The sequence below is a fragment of the Lithobates pipiens genome, unplaced genomic scaffold (assembly GCF_037356315.1).
Source record: "Lithobates pipiens isolate NorthernLeopardFrog02 unplaced genomic scaffold, aLitPip1_a1.2 Scaffold_19, whole genome shotgun sequence".
In the NCBI taxonomy this organism is placed as follows: Eukaryota; Metazoa; Chordata; class Amphibia; order Anura; family Ranidae; genus Lithobates; species Lithobates pipiens.
The window spans coordinates 422,146,385-422,168,997 of NW_027507764.1; the positions used below are offsets into that span (position 1 = coordinate 422,146,385).

At 40.5% G+C, this 22,613-nt stretch overlaps 1 protein-coding gene across 2 annotated transcripts in view; it reads left to right on the forward strand.

Annotated features, from left to right (window-relative positions):
* Window positions 1–22,613, forward strand: part of LAMA3 (laminin subunit alpha 3) — a 247,697-nt gene that overhangs the window by 16,296 nt on the left and 208,788 nt on the right. For both annotated transcript variants that reach the window (XM_077492578.1, XM_077492579.1), the window contains exons 2-4: window positions 1,864–2,016; window positions 15,892–16,009; window positions 19,411–19,529. In XM_077492578.1, the coding sequence (XP_077348704.1) occupies window positions 1,864–2,016; window positions 15,892–16,009; window positions 19,411–19,529 (390 nt within the window). The remainder of the gene's footprint in view (window positions 1–1,863; window positions 2,017–15,891; window positions 16,010–19,410; window positions 19,530–22,613) is intronic.

Consider the following 22,613-nt stretch of genomic DNA (forward strand, 5'->3'; position numbering starts at 1 on the left):
GCTCCCAGCATCCTAGTAACCAGTGATGATGTGTGCCATTGGTTGCTAGGATGTAAGTGGCTGGGCTGCACAGCATCATAGTTATACAGCAGGTGTGTGCCAATAGATCGACTTGTGTACAAGCAACTAGCCCTTACATGGATTGAAATTTCAATCCATGTAAGACCAGCCTTATGCCCTGTACACACGGTCGGACTTTCCGAAGGAAAATGTGAGATCGGATCGTTTTGTTTGAAAATCCAATCGTGTGTGGGCTCCATCGGACTTTTTCCGTTGGAAATTTCTGACACACACAAAGTTTGAGAGCTTGATCATCACCGCATTCAAAACGATCAGATTTTCTGACAACTTTGTGCGACCGTGTGTATGAAAGACAAGTTTGAGCCAACATCCGTCTGAAAAAAAATGTCTGACCATGTGTACAGGGCATTAGTGTTTTAACCAACAATACATTTCCAGATAAGCAGTTTGCACTTTATTATTATTAGTGCACTAATTGAAAGTCAGTGAAAGTTTTGAAGCTAGTGGATCAACAATACAGCTAGGCAACTAACATTTTCAGGAGGCCAGCAATGACAACCTCCATTTTAAGTACCTGAATTTGGCCTGTAATGACCTCTTGAAATCAAATGTACAGCAGAGCTAAGAATGGAAGAGAGAAAAGCAGCATAAGGAGCCAATCAGGTGTGCTGTAGTGCGAGCAGCATGCTGATAGGATGAGAGGGTAGAGTGACAGAGAGATGAGCTTATTAGTCTACTTCTCCTTATTTCACTGACCAATCACAGGGTAGGGGAGAGAGAAGACCTGTACGTATTACCTAACTACAGCATAGAAAAACCAGGTCTTCTGCCAGGCCAGACAGGGCTGTGTTGTGTAGGAGAGCTTTGTAAATCTATGAACTAGATTGACAGAAATAAAAATCCCTTGGCAAGTAAAAGAGCTAATTTTATCTGTGTATTTAGTTATTTGTTTGGAGTTTTAAGCTTTAAGAATATCTTATACTTATTACAGATGTAAATGCTGGTATGTGCCAGAAGATCCATGCAGCCGCTTGATTTTTAACAGGCAGCCAGCCGTGACTGCATGGAACTTCTAGTACTCCGTGGCCCTTTACCCCCATGTGTATGAGGCCTCAGTGGCCAAACGTGTGCAGTATACTGCTGAGGTGCCTGCAAAGTGCTTCAGCAGCACCGCAACACAGACGCTATTAACCCTTTCTTTGGCCGCTAGCAGGGAGTTAAAATCGCCCCACTAGCAGCCGAATATCGCCACTATAACAGCGTCGATATTTGGCGGTATCAGCTTCTAGGTTTTTTTTTTTGTCAAAGCTTATTTGAACTAGCCGAGGTTAGAAGCTGGCTACCATGCACAGCTGCACACAATTTTACACACTCCAGTTTTAGACCCATTTCACACTCAGCCGTCCGTTAGCACTAAAGCGTTGTTCATTTTAGTGGCGCTTTAGCGCTGTTTAAGCTTTTCAGCTGCTAGCGGGTGCTTTTAACCCCAAGGAAGGGGTTAAAAACTGCTGTTTTGCTGCAATTTCAAATCACTTTTCAGGCGCTTTGAGAGCACTGGCCATTCATTACAACGGGCAGGGCATTTTGGGAGCGCTAAATACACATAGCATATGAAAATATGAATGAGAGGCGGTTTTCAGGCATTTAGCAGAGGCTATTTCCAGTGCTAAATCGCCTGAAAACAGCCCCAGTGTGAAAGGGGCCTTAGTAAATCAACCCCTGTAAGCTATAGCTGTCATATTAACTCTTTAAATTTATTCAAGGTCAATCAAGACTCATCACTTTTTTTTAAATTGGAGTATATGGAATGTATATTTATTTGCTTGTTTTTGTTTTTCACAGGGGCAGTTTTGTGATTTTTGTGACAGCTCAGATCCTAATAAAGCATATCCTGCGTCCAATGCTATTGATGGAACGGAGCGATGGTGGCAAAGCCCCCCATTATCATTGGGGCTGCATTACAATGAGGTCAATGTCACTATAGATCTTGGTCAGGTAAGAGAAATTAAAGTTTTATTTTAAAGTAGACAAATAATTTGCAGTGCTGATTACATGAAATATGATGATATACTTTCTTTAGGTTGGTCATAGTTGAATTGGTGTGGAACTCCAGCAATATTTTTTTTTTTTTGTTGATCAATATTTTTATTGAGGGAAAATTTCAAAAGTTACAGATATCAAATTAAGGAGTTGCAATGGTTGACTTCATGGGGTTAATTTAGTAAAGTCAAATGCACTGTTTACTTTGCGCTCTGTACGATCCCTTTCAGACGGGCGGTTGGGGGGTGTAAAAAAGGGCAGCTGAGGTGCGGTTTTACCCGGTCGCCCATCCGAACTGTAAAAATACAACCAGATGGGTGCAGAGTTTGACAGGTGTTGATTTATAAAAGCAAATTGGGTAGGCACTTTGCAGGGGAATTTGCCCCAGAGCTAAATGAATGTGGTGAAGTTTCACATTATTGGAAAGGTTACCCAATAACATTCAAGTAGAATAAAAAAAATATTTTTTTTTTGCTTGTACCTGATTGGATAATGGAAGTCAGCAGAGCTTCGAATCATTCACTAAGCTTTGGGGAAAAAGTGAAACTTCCCTGGCAAAGTGAACTACCCCATTGGATCTTGAATTTTAACAATATTTTTTCTTTCATTGGAGAATGTCCAATTGAGTTTGGATTTAACTAGGGAAAATGTTTTTCTTTGTTAATTTTTTAAGTGGAAGAAAGTTAGAAATGTCACATTTTAAATGTTTGTCCCCACTGGAGAGAATTCTCATCAGTTTATTTCAAAGAGATACAACAAAAAGTAAGAGGAAAATCTGGCCAATGTATGAGGACAGCTGTCATCAGAACAGGTACCCCCTTGGGGAAATGTCCTCTCTAGTCCTGTTCCAGTGTTGGCTATAATGTTTTTATTTACCTGCACTTTTTGTCCCAGTGACAACAGGCACCATGATAGAAAACGGAAATGCATCTACCCAGTGAGGCCATAGAGATCAATAAAACCCGACCCTCCCCTGCTTTCTCCAAGTCTATAAGAACAGTTTGTCTGGCAATTTACTTTAAAATAGTCGGGGTCTTTAGTATGCTATTTTGTTTTTTCCATCAGCAAACCTGTTCAAAACTTTTAAGCCCTTGTACACTCGGTTGGAAATTTCAACAGAAACGGTCCGATCAGATTATATTGTCGTAAAATCCGAGCTCTATCAGACGGAGTCTCTGACGGAAAAAATTTGAGAGCAGGGTCTCAAATTTTCCGACAACAAAAACCAATCGGACTTTTTCCGATCGTTTGTAGAAGATTCCGATCGGACAAAGTGCCACGCATGCTTAGATCAAAGTACGAGAGCAAAGCTATTGGCTACTAGGCCGAACGTAGTCCCGTCGGAAAGAACGAACGCCATCGTGTTCCGAATGTTCTGATTTTCCGACAACTTTGTCCGACCGTGTGTATGCAACACCAGTTTCGCTCCAAATCCGTCGGAAAAAATCCAACGGATTTTGTGGTCGGAATTTCCGACCGTGTGTGCAAGGGCTTAGATCTATCTATCTATCTATCTGTCTGTCTGTCTGTCTGTCTGTCTGTCTATCTATCTATCTATCTATCTATCTATCTATCTATCTATCTATCTCTATTCATCTATCTATCTATCTAGCTCTATTTATCTATCTATCTATCTATCTATCTATCTATCTATCTATCTATCTCTCTCTCTCTCTCTCTCTCTCTCTCTATCTGTCTATCTATCTATCTATCTATCTATCTATCTATCTATCTATCTATCTATCTCTCTCTCTCTCTCTCTCTATCTATCTATCTATCTCTCTCTCTCTCTCTCTCTCTATCTATCTATCTATCTATCTATCTATCTATCTATCTATCTATCTATCTATCTATCTATCTATCTATCTATCTCTCCTTCTCTCTCTCTCTCTCTCTCTCTATATCTATATCTATCTATCTATCTCTCTCTCTTTATCTCTCTCTCTCTCTCTCGCTCTCTCTCTATCTATCTAGTTCAAACTGTTATAATAATTAAAAACATTCTGCAAAGTTTTTTATACATTATCACTGTACGGTCTTTCAGAGGGCTCCTGATATTATCCTCTGTCATTGTATATTTTTGTGTATTGGTTGCTAAGCTTTGCCTCTTTCTGTGGCTCATACAGGAACAGAACAATCTGAAGTCTAAATGACCTTAAACCTTTATACTAGATAAGCTTTATGAGTTCAGGTGACGGGAATCATTCCTTTAGTATGAACTCTGGCAAGGAGAGACTTGCAGCATTTTATTACATAAAATATGGGAAGGCCAGATGGAAAGGAATGCAGAAAACCCAACAAATGTCAAGCTGATTTTCAATACTGCAGCAATAAAGAAACATAGTCATAAAAGAGAGATATTGAGGGAAACATGTATATAAGAACAGAGCATATCCAGGAAAATATGAACCCTACAATACAAAAACATCTTCCATATTAGTGGTTCTCAACCACCAGGCCAAGACCACTGTCAGGTTGTAGCCCCCTTCCCGGGCCTCCAGCTAGCTGCAGATACTCAAACCCCCCACAGTGCCCCCAGCTTCCATAGTGGCCCACTGTACCCTCAGGCCCCCTGAGAGCCCTCCACAATACCCCCCAACCTCCCACAGTGCTGCTCAGCCTCCCACAGTGACCCCCAGCCAGCTGCAGAGCCTCCAGCCCTTTGTAGCACCACCAGCCTCTAACAGTGCCACCCCCAACCAGCCATGGGGTTCATCAACCCCCTCTAGAAGCCTCATCTCCTATAGGGTGACCAAGTTGGCTGCAGTTTTGTGTTCCCATACTTTTATGGTGTGAATATTCATTTTATTCTTTACTGTTGAGGCATGGAATGTCTTGGAAGGATTTACTGGGCCCTGGTCTCAAAATTTTTTGAGAACCCCTGTTCTATGTGATGGTATTCTCACCCTTTCCTCACTATCCTTACCCTATCCAAAAGTAGCTGGAATTCCACTTTCATTTTGTTGATTCTTCTAAAAATGCTTAATAAAGTCAAAATAATGTTAGCTAAGATATCATTTAAGGATACTTATAATTCCATTTGTTATACCAGTGTTTCTCAATGCCAGTCCTCAAGGCGCACCAACAGGTCATGTTTTCAGGATTTCCCTTAGATGAAACAGCTGTGGTAATTACTAAGGCAGTGAAACTGATCAAATCACCTGTGCAAAATAATGGAGAGCCTGAAAACATGACCTGTTGGGGTGCCTTGAAGACTGGAGTTGAGAAACATTGTGTTATACTACATGATTAAAGTCTCTTATTATTACTGTAAATGCAGCTTGACAATTTACTGACAATTTCAGCATAACTGCACAAAATCCCAAACATCTGTTATGTGTAATGGCTGGCATCAAATTCCTCTACTTACATTGCTTACAGATTTAGTGTAATACCCATACTGACTAAGAGGCCTCCATATAAACACTATAAGCAAGGCTCTTTAAAATAACTTCATTTTAGTTTTTGTTATAGCCAATTTTAAATTCCACTTACTGTGATCCAGATGTTCTCTCTCTGTACTACTAATATTACATTGTGAAATGTTATGCTCATATTTAATTAGTTGTTTTTTTGGCTCAATGTTTTAACCATTGGGAACAAAATACTGATACAATGTAATTGCAGATTAGATGTTGTGGCTGCATTGGTTTTCTTTTTTCAGGCTTTTTTTTCCTTTATTTTCACCTGGTGATCCTGCCAGTAGCACACTTCCTTCCTAGAGTAAGAACACTCACTTGCCATACTGTATCTATAGAGAAGCAACATTGTCACTGTATGACAGGGATCTACAAACTTTCTAAACAAAAAAACAGATTATGGCCCTTTAGATTTTAGAAGGGCCAGACTGTGGCCAGTGTGAGTAGAAACTGGCCCAGCAGTGGGAGTAAAAAGTCACAGCACTTATGGTAAGTAGGAGGAGGAATAGTGCCCCTACATTGGTATTACAGGGAGGAATAGTGCCCGATTGTTTATATCAGTAAGAAGAATTGTTTCTCATTGTTCTTGTCAGTGGAAATAATAGTGCCCCATTGTGGATTTCAGTGGAAAGAATAGACCAGCAGAATTTTCTCACTGTAGAGACCTGCACAGATAATCAGGGAACTGATTATCAGTGAAGCCCCAACAGTGCCCAGCAGGGATGCCAACCAGTGCGCATCAGTGATGCCAGTCAGTGCTGCCTTTCAGTGCCCATCAGTACCTGCTCATCAGCACCATCCATCAGTGCCCATCAGTGCCGCCAATCAGTGCTCATCAGTGCTGCATATCAGTGCCCATCAGTACTGCATATTAGTGCCTCCTCATCAGTGCCACCTCGTTAGTGCCCTTTAGTGCCGTCTCATCAGTGCCCATCAGTGCAGCCTTTCAGTGTCCATCAGTGCAGCCTCATCAGTGCATATCAGTGAAAGAGAAGAATTACTGATTTACAACATTTTCTAACAGAAACTAAGAAAAACTTGGTCTGGGCAGGAAGAGGGTGAAAGTGCCCAGCATTGAAGTTGTTAAGCAAACTGGGTCTTTGTCGAATTGATGGCAAAGGAAATACCTGCCACTTCTGGATACGACAGAGGAAATGACTCACTCCATATGACAGCACTGGACTGATCAGTGCTGTAACTTGAGTCTATAGCTCTGTTTAAAGTGATAATAAAGGATCATGCTTATACAAAAAATAATAAACATGTTGTACTTATCTGCTCTGTGTAATGGATTTGCACAGAGCAGCCCCGATCCTCCTCTTCTCGGGTCCCCTGCCGGGGCTCCTGGCCCCTGCCAAGTGCAAAGTACAAGTTCATTTTAAATTTGATTATTTCAAGTTGTTTATGCAATGAAGACTTACAAATTCCGCTTTTTTAAAATGGGAAATATTGCATGTCCCTCTACCCAGACAAACAATGTTGCTGTCCAAAGGTGTCTGCCTTACTACTTCATCCAGAATGCAGACACCCTAAGATAGAAAGTCTGTTAGTGGCAGGATAACCAGGTGAAATAAAGCAAAAAGGCCTTAAAAAAGAAAACGAATGCAGCCACCACATCTAAGAATTGGTAAACTGCAATATATTATATTTTTGGTTTTAGGTTTATCATAGTTTTAAGCCAGTTTGTTTTAATTTTGTATATTCTTCTAGCTGAAATAATGATTATGATCAATGTAGGTGTTAGCGACTAGATTTTGTAATGTTTAATTTGTAAGGCATCTTTAATAAATTTTCTTTATTCATACCAATCAAACAGCAAAGGGAGAGAACCAATATTCACAGAAAGAGTAAATACCCAATGACACAAAGAGGCAAACATTACAACTTATGTCTAAAGTAATACACATCATTATTCTCTTAGATTGTTGCAGATTACATTGGTTTATTTTCCCTCCTAATTTAGCTTTTGCCTCCCTTATATTTGCTTCTTATGCGCCCCATTGGTCTTTCTCTTTTCACCTCTCTCTGTTTACATCTCTATTTTCCCTTCCCCTAAAGCTGAGTATATTCTAATTCTTCCTTCTACTTTTTCTTTATATTCCCCCCCCCCCCCCATATTCTAGACCCCAAACCAATGAAAACAAAACAAAAAAAAAACAAAACACCAGGGATGTAAGCCAATATTTTATAATTATGGTCTCCTATTTGAAGTCCCTGAATATCTGGGTTTTGTCGTATTTTATTCAATAGTGGTTCCAGTGAGAGGACAAATAGCAGGGGAGAGAGGGAGCATCCCTGGTGCATTCCATTCAAGATTTTGAATGGTTCTGAAAATATCCCATTTACTTTAACCAGGGCTTGTGGGAGGGAGTATACCCCAGTAATCCACCGCAGCATACCCTCTCCTATCCCCATATGTCTCAAGACTTCAACCATGAATTGCCAGTTAACTCGGTCGAACCCTTTTCTGCGTCCGTACTCAGAAAGACGCTGGGAGTTTTTGTTTGGTTGGCATGATATACCAAATTCAATACTTTGATTGAGTTATCCCGTGCTTCACGTGAGGGGATAAACCCAACTTGATCCAAATGTACCAGTTGGTGAAGGTGCATTTGGAGACGGGAAGCCAATACCTTGGTGAAGAGTTTTAGGTCGATATTCAATAATGAGATCGGCCGGTAGCTGCCGCACTCCGCCGGGTCTTTCCCCTCCTTTGGTATGACCGAGATATGCACCGTAATCGTGTATCCGGCGGAGGTGCGGCAGCCCGGCCGAGCGCGTTGAAAGCCTTTATCATGTATGTACCCAAAACTAGCAGAATTTTTTTTATAATATTGCATTGTAAATCCGTCAGGACCAGGTGCTTTCCCCTGTTTAACTGATTTTATCATTATTCATAATTCCTCCATGGAGACTGGCACTTCCAGGCTATTACGGATCGGGGAGGGCAGTCTATAAAGGCCTGCTGAGGAAAGGTATTCCTCTATTTTAGCCGCAGATGACGGTGATGTTATCAGATTGTATAAAGAGGAATAATATTCTTTAAACCTCTGGGCTATGTCTTTTGGCATTGAAATTATCTGTCCATTCCTTCCTTTTATATGGGTATGTAGACTGTCCTCCCCTTTTCCTTAAGCTTTTCCGCCAGTAATTTGCTACATTTGTCTCCCATTTCATACATTACTTTACTCCCTGCCTGTATTGCCGGTTTGGCCTTATAGCGGAGCAGGTCTGTCATCTGTTTCCTCAAATGTGTTCGGTCCTTCCCTTTGAGTGGGATCTGAACTTTTTTGTGTTGCAGTTCAAGAGTCTGAATTTCCTCTGATAGTTTTATTATCTGTGCTTCTCGTACCTTCTTCAGTTTGGAGCCATGCTTAATCAAAATTCCCCGCATTACTGCCTTATGCGCCCCCCAATCATGCCCGGGTCGCTCCCCAGGGTGTCATTCACTCGAAAGTATGCTATAATTTCCTTCATTATATCCTCTCGTATTTTGGGTCTCTGTAGTAAGTAAACGCCAGTGGCGCCCGAGGGGCGAGCCAAGGACGACAGGGATATATGCAATGTGATCGGGGCATGGTCTGACCATGTTATGTTACCTATAGTCACGTCTATTACTGACGCGAGTAAGTAATGTGGCACAAAAAATAGATCTATCCGCGAATACTGTTGGTAAGGGTTGGAGAAGAAGGTATAATCTCTCTCTCCTTCATGGGAAATCCGCCACACATCTACCAGCTGCATCTCCTGTATCTTCTGTACGACACCCTTCCTGACGCTACCTGGGATGGAAGATGACCCAGAGGAGGTGTCTATTCTGGGGTTTAAAGATATATTAAAGTCTCATCCCAAGATCATCTTCCCTTCTGCAAAATCTGCTAATTTTCTCAACGTTTTATTCATAAAATGTATTCATTTGGTGCATAAATTGTCACCTTTACTCCTCCAATCTGGCCTTTAAGGAATAGGAAGCATCCATTCACATCCACTCGTCTATCTACTAGGGGACCAAGGTATCCAGTTGGAAATGAGAATGGACACCCCCTTAGATTTTGCTTCTTGATTATGTACGTGGTATGTGCAGGGGACAAAATCTATTCTGTAGGAAAGGGAATCCATCCATCCTGAAATGTGTCTCCTGTACAAATGCTATATCTGTATGTTGGCGCTTTAAATCATTTAGCAACATCCTCCTTTTCTCTGGGACATTAAGTTCCTTTGTATTTATGGAGGTTACCTTTACCCCCTCCATCTCAAAGAGCAGGGGAAGTAAGGGGGGAGAGGAAAAAAAAAAAGGAAGAGGGGGGAGAGAAGAAGACACAAAGGTTTCTGTGGATGCGTTCTATTTGTGTATCTAATTGCCAATTGTTTAAAAAAGCTCCGGAGAAAGTAGGTGACTTACAGCGACTGCTGTTTTAGCGACTGCTGCTTTAGGTGTTGAATTTTGTTGACTATATGCATGATTATAGATTTTGGTTTGTTATATGACACAATGCTGGGGTCTCTAAATTGGAAATTACATATAAATATTAAATTAAATACAAAATAAAGTGGTTGGGGGTGTGGAAAGCTGGAGCTCTCTCCCCCCTGCCCCGGGGGGCACCCCCCGGGTCAGACGGTCTTTGAGGGCCGGACCCAGGGGTGCCCCGCCCCCCCAGGGATGGGGGGAAGGGAGGAGGTAGAATATAAAGGGCTGAATAACAGCTGGGGTCTAGGGAGGTATACGAATGTTGTATGGCCGGCTGGGGGGTATGGGAATTGGTGCTCTTCGGCCAAATCCAGATCAAGCCCCTAATTAGGTCTGCTCCCACGTGGGCCTTAGATAGAAAAGCTCAGTGGGCGCCTCCCTTAGGGATTCCCTGCAAGGGGGAAATTTCCCTTTTTTTTTGTAAGCCATCTTTTATTTTAGACCACCACTGCAGCTAAAAGCATAGCTTAAACAGAGCTATATACCCCCTTGTGATAGAAATGATTAGCCAAAAACCTAATGCCGCATACACACGATCGGAATTATGGTCAGAAAAAGCTCTGAAGGTTTTCCTGATGGAATTCCGAAGTCCACTCAAGCTTGTGTTGCCTACACACGGTCACACCAAATTCCGACCGCCAAGAACGTGGTGACGTACAACACTACGACGAGCTGCGAAAATTAAGTTCAATGCTTCCAAGCATGCGTCAAATTGTTTCCGAGTATGCGTCGGAATTTTGCGCTTTGGAATTGCCACAGACGATCAGAATTTCCGATAGGACGTTTTTACATCGGAAAAATTGAGAACATGCTCTCAAATTTTTGTTGGCGGGAATTCAGCCAGCAAAATTCCAATGGAGCATACACACGATCGCATTTTCCAATAAAAAGCTCTCATGGGTCTCAGCTGGCCGAATTTCTGTGCAGTGTGGCAGAGGTTTGTAAATCACAACTCTGGCTAAACTAAGTTATATATCCTTTCACAAGTAAACCCAGGTAATAAACTTATACCTACAGTGTGATAATCTTTTTACCTTTAGTTCTGCTTTAACACAAATGATTTGCCTTAAAATACATGCAGTATCCAAACATAGAAACAATTTGTTGGCTTTCCTGTGATAAGGTCATACACTCACCGGGTTGGACCCCCTTTTTGCATTCAGAACTGCCTTAATTCTTCATGGCAAAGATTCAACAAGGTGTTGGAAACAATCCTCAGAGATTTTGGTCCATGTTGACATGGTAATATCACGCAGTTGCTGCAGATTTGTCAGCTGCACATCCATGATGTGAATTCCACCACATCCCAAAGGTGCTCTATTGCATTGATATCTGGTGACTGTGGAGGCCACTGGAGTTCAGGAAACTCATTGTCATGTTCAAGAAACCAGTGGTGAGATGATTTGAGCTTTGTGACTTGGTGCATTACTCTGCTGGCAGTAGCCATCAGAAGATGGGTATACTGTAGTCATAAAGGGATGGACATGGTCAGCAACAATACTCAGGTAGACCGTGGCATTTAAATGATGCTCTAATGGTACTAAGGGGCCCAAAGTGTGCCAAGAAAATATCCCCCATACCATTACACCACCACCACCAGCATAAACCTTTGATACAAGGCAGGATAGGTCCATGCTTTCATGTTATTTACGCAGATTTTGACCCTACCATCTGAATGTCGCAGCTGAAATCAAGACTTATCAGACCAGTTTCCTTTTCTTAGTTGACAGGAATGGCACTCAGTGTGGTTTTCTGCTGCTGTAACCCATCTGCTTCAAGGTTCGATGCGTTGTGTGTTCAGAGATGGTATTCTGCATACCTTGGTTGTAAATAAGTGTTTTTTGAGTTACTGTTGCCTTTCTATCATCTCAAACCAGTCTGTCCATTCTCCTCTGACCTCTGACATCAACAAGGTATTTTCATCCACACAACTTCCACTCGCTGGATATTTTTTCTTTTTTGGACCATTCTTGGTAAACCCTAGAGATGGTTGTGTGTGAAAATCCCAGTCGATCAGCAGTTTTTGAAATACTCAGACCAGCCCATTTGGCACCAACAACCATGGCACGTTCAAAGTCACTTAAATCCCCTCTCTTCCCCATTCTGATGCTCAGTTTGAACTTCAGCAAGTCTTCTTCACTACGTCTAGATGCTTAATTGCATTGATTTGCTGCCATGTTATTGGTTGATTAGCAATTTGTGTTACCAAGCAATTGAACAGGGGTACCTAATAAAGTGGCTGGTGAGTGTGCAATCAATTATTTGATTATTTCTTAAAACTGTAAAACTTAAAACTGTAAAAATGATGTATGGTTGCTGTGTGGATGCATGTACATACCTGTACATACCCTTAATACAGTTTAATCCCTCTTATCTTGATCTAGCTGCCCAGTACTAGCTATGTATGGGCACTTTAAAGCTGACCCTGCATAATGCCAATATTGTGTAAGGGGCAATAGAAAGCTGTATAAGAACTGCATACACACTCTCATGTGGACTTTCAATTGCTGCTGTTTGACCTCTGAATGGCTATTTTTATGTCTCAAATGTCATTGATGGCTGATGCCTGTGTAGCCTCATTTAGCATCAATAAGCTGGCCACCTGTGGGACACATTGGTTTTAGCCATTAATGTCTGGTAGAAATCAGTGTTGGCATATATCTATAATTGCACTTTCATTTCAATAGATTTTTATTGGTTATAAAAGATATTTACTCAACAACTGACATCACATAACAATATCTGTTGGGTTAGCATTGCTTATAATCGCACTTGAAGAAGTACAGAGTGTGTTAGGCATGTTTATAAAGCACTGTATGTTCTCCAGGATGGTGTTCAACCTCTTCATAAAGAACATTTACCACTCAGATCCCCCAGTATAAACAAAGGAGCAAGTAACATTCACTGACTACTTCCAAAATATGCCTTTCAAGATATTGTCCACTTTTGAAGACAAACAGGAACTGACCACCCCAGTGACTCTGTTCCAGAGTCTACTTCTCCAAAAGTCCTTTCTGATGCATGTTCACTGATCTATGCTATCCTTTTTTCTTTTACCTTGTACACACGGTCGGAAATTCCGACGGGAAAAGTCTGAGCTGATTATGTTATCGGTAAATCCAATTGTGTGTGAGCTCTAGTGGGCTTTTTCCGTTGGAATTTCAGATGGAAAAAATTTGAGAGCAGGACCTAAAATTTTCCGACAACAAAATCCGATCAGACTTTTTCCGATCGTGTGTATAGAATTCCGACACACAAAGTGCCACGCATGCTCAGAAAAAACTTGGGGACGAAAGCTATTGGCTACTGGCCTCTACGTAGTCCCGTCGTACACATTGTACGTCACCTCGTCCAGAACGATCGGATTTTCCGACAACTTTGTGCGACCGTGTGTATGCAACACAAGTTTCGGACAAAATCAGTCAGAAAAAATCAGATGGATTTTGTGGTCGGAATGTCCGGCTGTGTGTACAGGGCATTACACCCATCCCTCTCTTCCAAAATACACAGAACTTGACATTGCTCTATCTCATGAGGACTGGGACAAAGCATTTATTCAAACACATCAACTGTCTTTGGTGAGCAAAACCCTGGATCCTATCTTCAAAATCTGTAGTACCTGCTAGTACAGTTGCCCTAGTACACTCCGCCAAATATATCCCTTGCTTCCAGTTCAGTCTTAGCCCTTGTACACACGGTCGAACATTCCGACGGATAATGTCCGATTGGACCGTGTTGTCGGATAATTTGACTGTGTTTGGGCTCCATCGGACTGTTTCCGTCGGAATATCCGACAGACAAAGTTTTAGAGCTGGGCTATAAAACTTTCTGACAACATGATCCGATCGGACTTTGTCCGATTGTGTGTAGAGAATTCCGATCGGACAAAGTGCCACGCATGCTCAGATCAAATTCCTAGACCAAAGCTATTGGCTACTAGCCTGACCATAGTCCCGTCTTAACGAAAACACGTCATCATGTTACGTACGATCGGATTTTCCGACAACTTTGTCCGACCGTGTGTATGCATCACAAGTTTCGGACAAAATCCGTCGGACTAAATCCAATGGATTTTGTTGTCGGAATGTCCGACCGTGTGTACAAGGGCTTAGAGATGTCACACCCACTCAGGGACCATGTCCCATATGTGATGGTCTTTTTTCCTTCTCTTACTATGAAATTTGGGGTCACAATCCTTGTGATCTATGGCAAGACCATTGAAGCAACTGTACTCACTACCTGCCAAACCATTCTGCTTTCCATGCTCCTGGGCCCTACCTTTTTTACATTCCGTACCCCTTATTTCTCTTCATTTGAAATGCAATAAAATTTGATTTAAAAAAAAAAAAATGTTGTTAACTATACTTTTCACCCAGTTTTCAATCCATTGAATGTCACCTTCACAGGACATTCGCCATTAACATTCATTGTACTTATAGCGCTAACGCAGACGCGCTGTCCAGGGTGCTGAAATTGAGTTTGGATTGAGTACTTGGACAGAATAATATGAACATTGAAACAATTAAATGAGCTTATTGTATTTATTTATTACAGATTTTTACATTGACCGTTTACGCAGCACTTTTCATACTGTAAATTCACATTAGTCTATTGACTATTCCCTAACTTTTGCTTGATGTGACATATACCATCAGTGCATTTGCCAACCAGAGATATTAAGTTTGCTGCAAATGTGGCATTGCAAATGTGCATGGATTTGCCAAGATGTGTTTCACCAAAATAGGAGACATACATGGTGGTTTTTCTTATTTGATATTTTTCTGGCTTTAGCTTGTAGACTTTCTCTAAATGTTTAATTTCAAAACAGAGATGACTATTATGCCAGTGTGCCTACAGTGTGGCTCGTCCTACTTGAGGGCACTTCTAATCATTTATAAATGTTTTATGCCTTGGCAATAGGAGTCTGTTTGATGTTTGGCAGTAGTGTGATTGTTGCATGACTACTTATAACAGCAAACTCAAGTAAGAACATGAATCAGCAGAGCTAAATTGTACAGCTGGCTCAGTGCCATGCTATTCCAAACGCATTCCTCTTGGCTGGGTGTTACAGCCTTGTAAATGAATCAGGAGCCTACTACCAGGTGTATTGTACTGCTACATGCTTACTGTTTAGCTCAGTGGTTCCAAACCTTTTAAAAGTCACAACGCAACATCTTGCAGTCAAATATTTTGTGGACTCCTGTATTCTGCTACGTAACAGGCTAAACCAACCCAAATTGTAGCAAAAGATATCAAGCATGGTGCTTATCCAGTTCATGGCTTGAGCTGCTTTTCACTGTTGGAGTATTTTTTTCTTCACCCCTCCACATCTCCAGCCAAACATAAAATACAAAATAAAATTTCAAAACCAGCTTTTACTCTGCTGCAATCCACAGATTTCCCCACGGTACTTCTTTCTGCTGCTAAATGTCCTCAGTTTTAAGGTCAGCACCATTTAACCCTGGTCACCCTGGATCCAACTCAGCCTGTGACTGGACAGTGAATAAATAAGCAGCTCATGTCTTTATCACTCTGCTTCTTGTTCCTATCAGCATACTTCTTGTCAGAACATGAACTGATTGGCTCATTTTACTCCTTCTTCCTCTCACACTCCAGCCTTGCTGTACAGGGACCTTGAAAAACTGATACCAGGTTAGATTTAGATACCTACATACATTGCTTGTATTTAAAAAATACATTTGATGATGTTTTACTCATTACAGAGCTGTAATCATTTTTAAAGTTTAAAAGTTATGACCCTTAGGACCTTTATGCTTGAGGTCATTATAATGGAAGGGGCTCATGAAGTGAACAGTTTGGGGCACAAAGTAAAGTTAATCCACCACTTTAAATCTGTGTACATTTAGGTTTTAACAAACACTAACATTAACATTGGTCTTGACCAAGAACAGTAAAACGTTATCTTTGTATTTATACTTTCAGGTCTTCCATGTGGCTTATGTTCTCATCAAGTTTGCCAATTCCCCGCGTCCTGATCTTTGGGTTCTAGAGAGATCCACTGACTTTGGAAACACTTACATGCCTTGGCAATACTTTGCTAGTAAGTACTATTTATTTTTCATTGTATAGTATATACATTAATATTATAAATATCAGTATTATTTTAATGAGTGTCAATGCAGTTTATAATGCATAATAAATCGGACAAAGTTAGCTTAGGGTAACATCAGCCAGTGAATATATGTATAAAGTTGACTGTACAATATAGCCATAGAATTACAAATAGACTTTAAATGAGATGAGTCTTTATTTATACAATATTATAGTATATTATTTTATAGCATTCAAATGTCTATTGATCTCTCTGAGTAAGGTATATGGCCATTGGGTTTTTAGTTATACAAGAACAAAATTTTAAGCCCCATACACATCAGTTTTTCTGCTGAGTTTTTCCTTCAGGTTTACCAAAACCATGTAGTGCAAGGGCCTGCCTGATTGCATACAAATTGAAACTCCTAAGGTTTGACCTCCTATTATATGGTTTTGGTAAATCTGAAGGAAAAACTCAGCAGAAAAACTGATAGTGTGTATGGGACTTAAGAATAAAAGAAGAGAAAGGTTGGGAGAAAGGGGCCCTAACAGCCCCATAAAAGTGATAGGGGGGCTCTATAGTTGCCCAGATCACTTTTATTTGAAAGCCCATTAGTGGCTGTAAAAATCAATAGCAAGCTTGCAGCTGCTACTGCACAAAGGGTTATCTAACTCAACTGAGTGTGGACAAGAAGGGGCTGTGTTTGTCATTCTATTGTAGTTAGGTAGAATGCATACTCCAAATTATCCAGATACATCTTTTCATAAGAGTGAGGTTTTATTTACTGTAGGTCCCAAGCAGCCCCATATGAAAGTATTTTGTTCTGTACTATCCTTTGGCTATATCTGGGACTACCACAGGGATTTTTCTGAAATAATAAATATTTGTCATCTTGATGGCAATTCCTTAAGATTTTAACATAGTTTCACATCTACAGGAGGTTGCTTATTTTGCAAAGAAGCAAAAAAAAAAAAAAATTGTTATAAGAACCAATAAGAAGGGGTTCAATTTATATCAATTTATGGTAAGCTAGCTGACCAATCAAAAGTAAAGGTGTTTTGACCAGTCAGAGTTGTCAGAGTTTTAAGAGGCATTCCAAGAGTGAGAAAAACAGGAGTTGCTTTTGATGACCTCCTTCTGTAAATGCCAGTTGGCTGTCATCTGATTCACTGGATTTAATATTTCTGGGCCACTGACCCAAAACAAGTATAAGAATTTGGCAAGTGAAAGAAACGTAAGGGATCCTTTTTTGCACACCTATTCAGGGTTAGTGTGTCAAAGTAGTAGAGCTGGAAGGCTCATATGACACAACTGCATTCAGCATTTTAAGAAAGTGAGGTCACAGTGGCAACCTCCATCTTTTACGTGTGACAGATTTCCTTTAAGTGCTCCAGCTAAACAAATATACTATATAAGCTGAATCAAGAGTGTTGATTTTGTCATTGGCTGAACCCAGGCACAGGTGTTGAGTCATCTATAAGAGGGATTTGCTGGCACAATGTCTGACTATGGTTTATTACTCCCATTCAGTATGTTCTTAAGTGGCCTAGTTTGTGAAATTCCAGCAAAAAAAAAAAATATATATATTTATCCTTTCAGGGCCATTTCTAATATACTAACTGTGATGGGGGAACAATGAACACAGAGGTACCTTAAACAGTGAAAACAAACAGGGGAATTTAGTGTACATAGTGTATTATGTATAATCTGAAAAGAATTAGCTTTCATAATCCTATTTTTACATATGCACCCTCAATTTGAGCAAGCTAATACATTAGCCATATTACAGTCCCTCTGCTTTTATTTTACCTGTGAGCACCAGTGTATACCTGCAGTCCGAGATCCATGGAGAAAGAACTCAACAAGCCAACAACATTAGACTGCACACAATCAAATATTACACCATGAATCTAAGTGATGATATAATCTAGTATTCTTGAGTTATGTCATTTTTAAACTTTTATTTTTATGTGAATAAAATGTAATGAGCTTTTTTGGGTTTTAGCTTTTCATTCCTATTGATCCCGTAAACCAAGTTCCCTGCGATCAGGGAATCATTCTTATCTAGAAACAAAGGAGGTTATTTACGAAAGGTAACTCCACTTTGCACTGAAAGTTCACTTGGAAGTACAGTCACTCTAAATTTAAGGGGTAGATCTGAAATGATTGGGAGCTCTGCTGATTTTATCATCCAATCATGTGCAAGCTAAAGTGCTGTTTTTTATTTTCCTTGCATGTCCCCCTTGGATCTACAGTGACTTTATTTCCAAGTGCACTTGCAGTGCAAAGTGGATTTGCCTTTTGTAAATAACCCCCAAAGTGTTGTTATGGTTGAGCTAGATGGACTTGTGTCTTTTTTCAAGCTAACTATGTAATTATATGTTGTGTTGCATATCTTTTACTTAGGATACCTATTACTTACTCCTAAAACCCAGGTGGATGAGTTGCGGTTTTACCACCCACCTAAAAGATAGCATGCACCCACTCAGGATTGTACAAATGCCTGAGCCTAAATGATACCCCCTGTCACTTAGGCCCCATTCACTCCTGAACATAGCACGATTTTACCGCGATTTTGCAGCTTTTATCAGCGTTTTTGCAGAGTTTTTCTAGCGTTTTTCTACCGCGATTTGCCGTGTTTTTGTGCAGGGCAAAAGATCACCAATGTAAAAAGAAGAAAAATGCCAAAATCTGCCCAATTCGAGCTTCAAAAAAGGGTCCAGAACTTGTTTGAGCTTCAGGCGTTCGGCTTCAGGTGGCATGGAGCGGAGATGTGAACCATCTCCATTGAGAATAATAGATATTTTCCCCTCCAGCATTTTGTAGCTTCAGGCTTCAAGCTACAAAACGCTCAGGTGTGAATGGGGCCTTAGGGCAGGCAGTACCACTGCCAAAAATTAGGACATGCAACCACAATCCAAATGCTATAAAAGATAGCAATAGAGTTCTATTTAAAAAGTAACCAAAATAGATGGACATGCACTTTAAGGGTTATGGTAGGGGATAGGATTTGGAGCCGGAATGATGTGCTAAATTATGTGCTAAAATGTTTGATGGTTAGTGATCAGAGAAGGGTGCGCTGGAGCTAAACTTTGTAACCTGAACACAACATTTGTATATTTAAATGCCCTCATACTCGTGGAAATGTAAATTTAAAGTTACATATATGAAGACCCCTTCTTGTTTTTCCCAATAGTAGTTTATACTGTTTAGTATTTAGTTTAATTATTATATGTCATTGTAAAGCAATAAACATATTTTGTTTTTTATGGTTATGTTTTTTCAGCATATAAATAAGTACATTGATTTTTATTTTTTGGGGGGGGGGGGGGGTGGGATGAATGTAATTAAATAATAACCATGGCTGGCTCAATCTGTTAATTTCATTAAAAAAATTGCCCCTATTTTAGATTCTAAACATGACTGCTTGCATCAGTTTGGAAAGGAGACCAAACAACCTATTATTAAAGACGATGATGTCATTTGCACAACGGAATATTCCCGCATTGTCCCTCTAGAAAATGGAGAGGTAAGTAAAGAGTTCAATGACATGAAATACCATTCATATCTGTAACATAATGGCTCCTGTTAATGGTGTATTTTCCTTTTCACAACCCATTGTGATAGCTAATACAGGTTATCTATTGCATGCAAAACAATGACTCTCTGCCAAAGAGAATGTAAGAATAATCGAGTTTATTTCATAAAGCTGAAATACCATTTAAAACTGGCCCATTAATTTATAGTTATTAAAATATACTGATGAGGGGCCCTTTAAATGGTAGGGGGCCAATCAGTACTTTAATGTAGAGCACTGTACATTATCATTTCTTATTACTACCATACCTTAAGGATTTATAAAAGTAATCAGCTATGTTTACTGTTGTATTTGTCAGGCAGAATTGTAATTAGAGGTTAATAATGACTTAGACAATACATTTAGTGGAAGAGGTTCTGCTTTACTTAGTTGCACTCAAATAAGCTCTTAATTTCCTGTTTGAAATCTGTACTGCGCTATCTCTTACCACAAAGTTTCTCCCACAAATAGACAAACAAATATATGTTTAGCATTAGATGAAAATTATAAATCCACTAAAACGTTTCTTTGAAGTTTGAGTTAGTTATCAGTAGAAATCTACTGTTTTTCAGTAAATAAAAAAAAAGTGAAATAACCCATAACAGCCAACCAGACTTTGTTTTGCACTGGTTTGACTTAAAGAGTAACTGCACTTTTGATGAGAATGCTGCTGCATTTGCAAGTTTCTAATGAGGAAAGTGACAGGCTCTGCACACCTTTAGATGTGATTTCCCTTTGGGAGTATCTCACCAAAAATGCAATTTTTGTTGCTGGGGATGCTCAAAATCTGACTTTTATCTTAGCACAGACTCCTGGGAAAATCCATAAGCCAATCACATAAGCAAGAAATTACATTTCTGGGGGGTGTTCATTACACCATCTGTGTACAGAACGTCTCCAGCTTTGCATGTTGCATTGCATTTTACAGAAAATGACAGCGCTGAAGATTGAAAAGGAAAGATAATTTGAATTCAATTCAATTACAATATGACTTGTATAGCACTTGTATATGCTATATTATTATTTTATTTGCTATTTTTCCCACGAAAGTGGAGTTTCTCTTTAACCAATTGCCGACCAGTCACCCCAGTTATACTGAGGCAGGTTGGCTTGGCTGCGCAAATCGCCGTAGGTGTACGTCAGGCTCGTACACGGCGATCTGTGGGCACACGCCGTCAGAGGCCAGCGGGGGAGCCAGTCGACGGGTCCGGCGGGTTCGATGTCCGCTGACCGCCCACAATCATTCCCTGCAGTGACAGAACGGGGATCTGCCATAGTAAACAAGACAGATCTCCATTTTTACAGGGGATGACACACAGATCTTGTCTTTCTGCTATGCAGGAAGACGGATCTGTGTATTGTTACAGGCAGCCCATCCCCCATACAATTAGAATGCACAGTGAGGGAACACATTTAACCCCTTGAATGCCCCTGATGTTAACCCCTTCCCTGTTAGTGCCATTAGTACAATGTCAGTGCATATTTGTAGCACTGATCACTGATCTGTGTGCCATTGTAGAGATTTCCCTTCATTTCCTGTCCCACAGCCAAAGAGGAAGTGAGAGGAAATCTCTGCAACTTAAGGGAATTATTTGGGGACCCCCGATCACCAGAACTAGTGTCCTCATTGGAAGATTTTCACCTCTATCACGTTTCTGGGGAGAACCCAAAATGTGGGGTTTTCTTTTACTTTCACTTTCAATGATAATGGTAAACAGGACAAATAGAGAGAGTGAATCTCCTTAATAGGGGCACAGACATCAACACAAACTGAAAAATGTGTGTAGTGAATGGCGCTCCCGATGGGTTGATACCTAAATATAAAGTGCAAACAGTGCAAAAATAAAACTGTAATAACCACCGAATTCACTTCAATGGAAAGTTGATCAAACAATTAATCATAAGTGTACATGACCCCTGATGGCGTCAGACATACTGACGAAATGCTTTGGGTGTGGTCAAGCATGATACGTCACTTCCGCCCACAGTGGAACGCAGGTGGAGCGCAAAACGGCATCCCCGCGTCATCTGTATGTTTTTAACTTTTGTTTCTTGCTGGATGGCCTTTAAGAGACACTTTTTTATTAAATAAACCCTTTTTTATGATATACTTCACCATGAGAGATTGTTCCTTGTTTTATGTCTGACCTGGATGCGTGTGGCTATTCCTTTTGGAATATTTTGACCGGAGGTAACACTGGGCTTGCCAAGACGGATCTTCGTAATAATGATCATCTACATCTGCTGAGTAGGCTGAATGCTTGGTGTTGGCGGAGGATTTCTACAGTCCCCCATTCATTGGACTAATGAAATCACCTTTTCACTGGAGAATATTTGATTAGCATCTTTGGACTTACACTACATTAGTGATGGACGAACGTTTCGCCCGGCGGTCGTTTCGCGGCGAATTTCCGACTTTCGCCGTCCGCGGGTTCGAACGCCTTTTTCCGTCGTTCGCCCCGGCGGACTTACGTGTTTAATGTATACAAGAACTTTAACCTTTCGTGACACGTTTATCATGTGTTACAGGACAACCAATTGAGACATGACAGCTCATGGACACTTGGACATTCCCCCTAACCTATAAATACACCCGATCCGGTGGCCATTTTACATTCTTTCTTCTGTCACTGTAGGGAAAGGATCCTGTGTGGAGTAGGGACAGAGAAAACGCTAGCTATTTGGTACACAAAAGTTCTTTTCAGGACTGGTATAGGTGTTAGGTCAGCAGCCTGAGTTTCTTTTGTCAGTTTAGATAAAGGGACAGAGCGCTGTATGCTGCTATTTTAGGGACAGCTCAGCCAGATTAGTCTTTCTTCATCATCATCATCATCATCATCATTAGCTGTTACTATCAGGTCCACAAAAGAGCTGTTCCAGCTAATCGTTCCAGCCTACTCTTTTTTGCCAATTTGTATAGGGACAGGCAGGAAGCAGTGTGTCAGGCAGTGAGGATAATTTTAAAGACTTGCTGTTACTATTAGTTCCACAAAGGTTCTTTTCAGGACTGGTATCAGTGGTACGGTAATAGGCTTG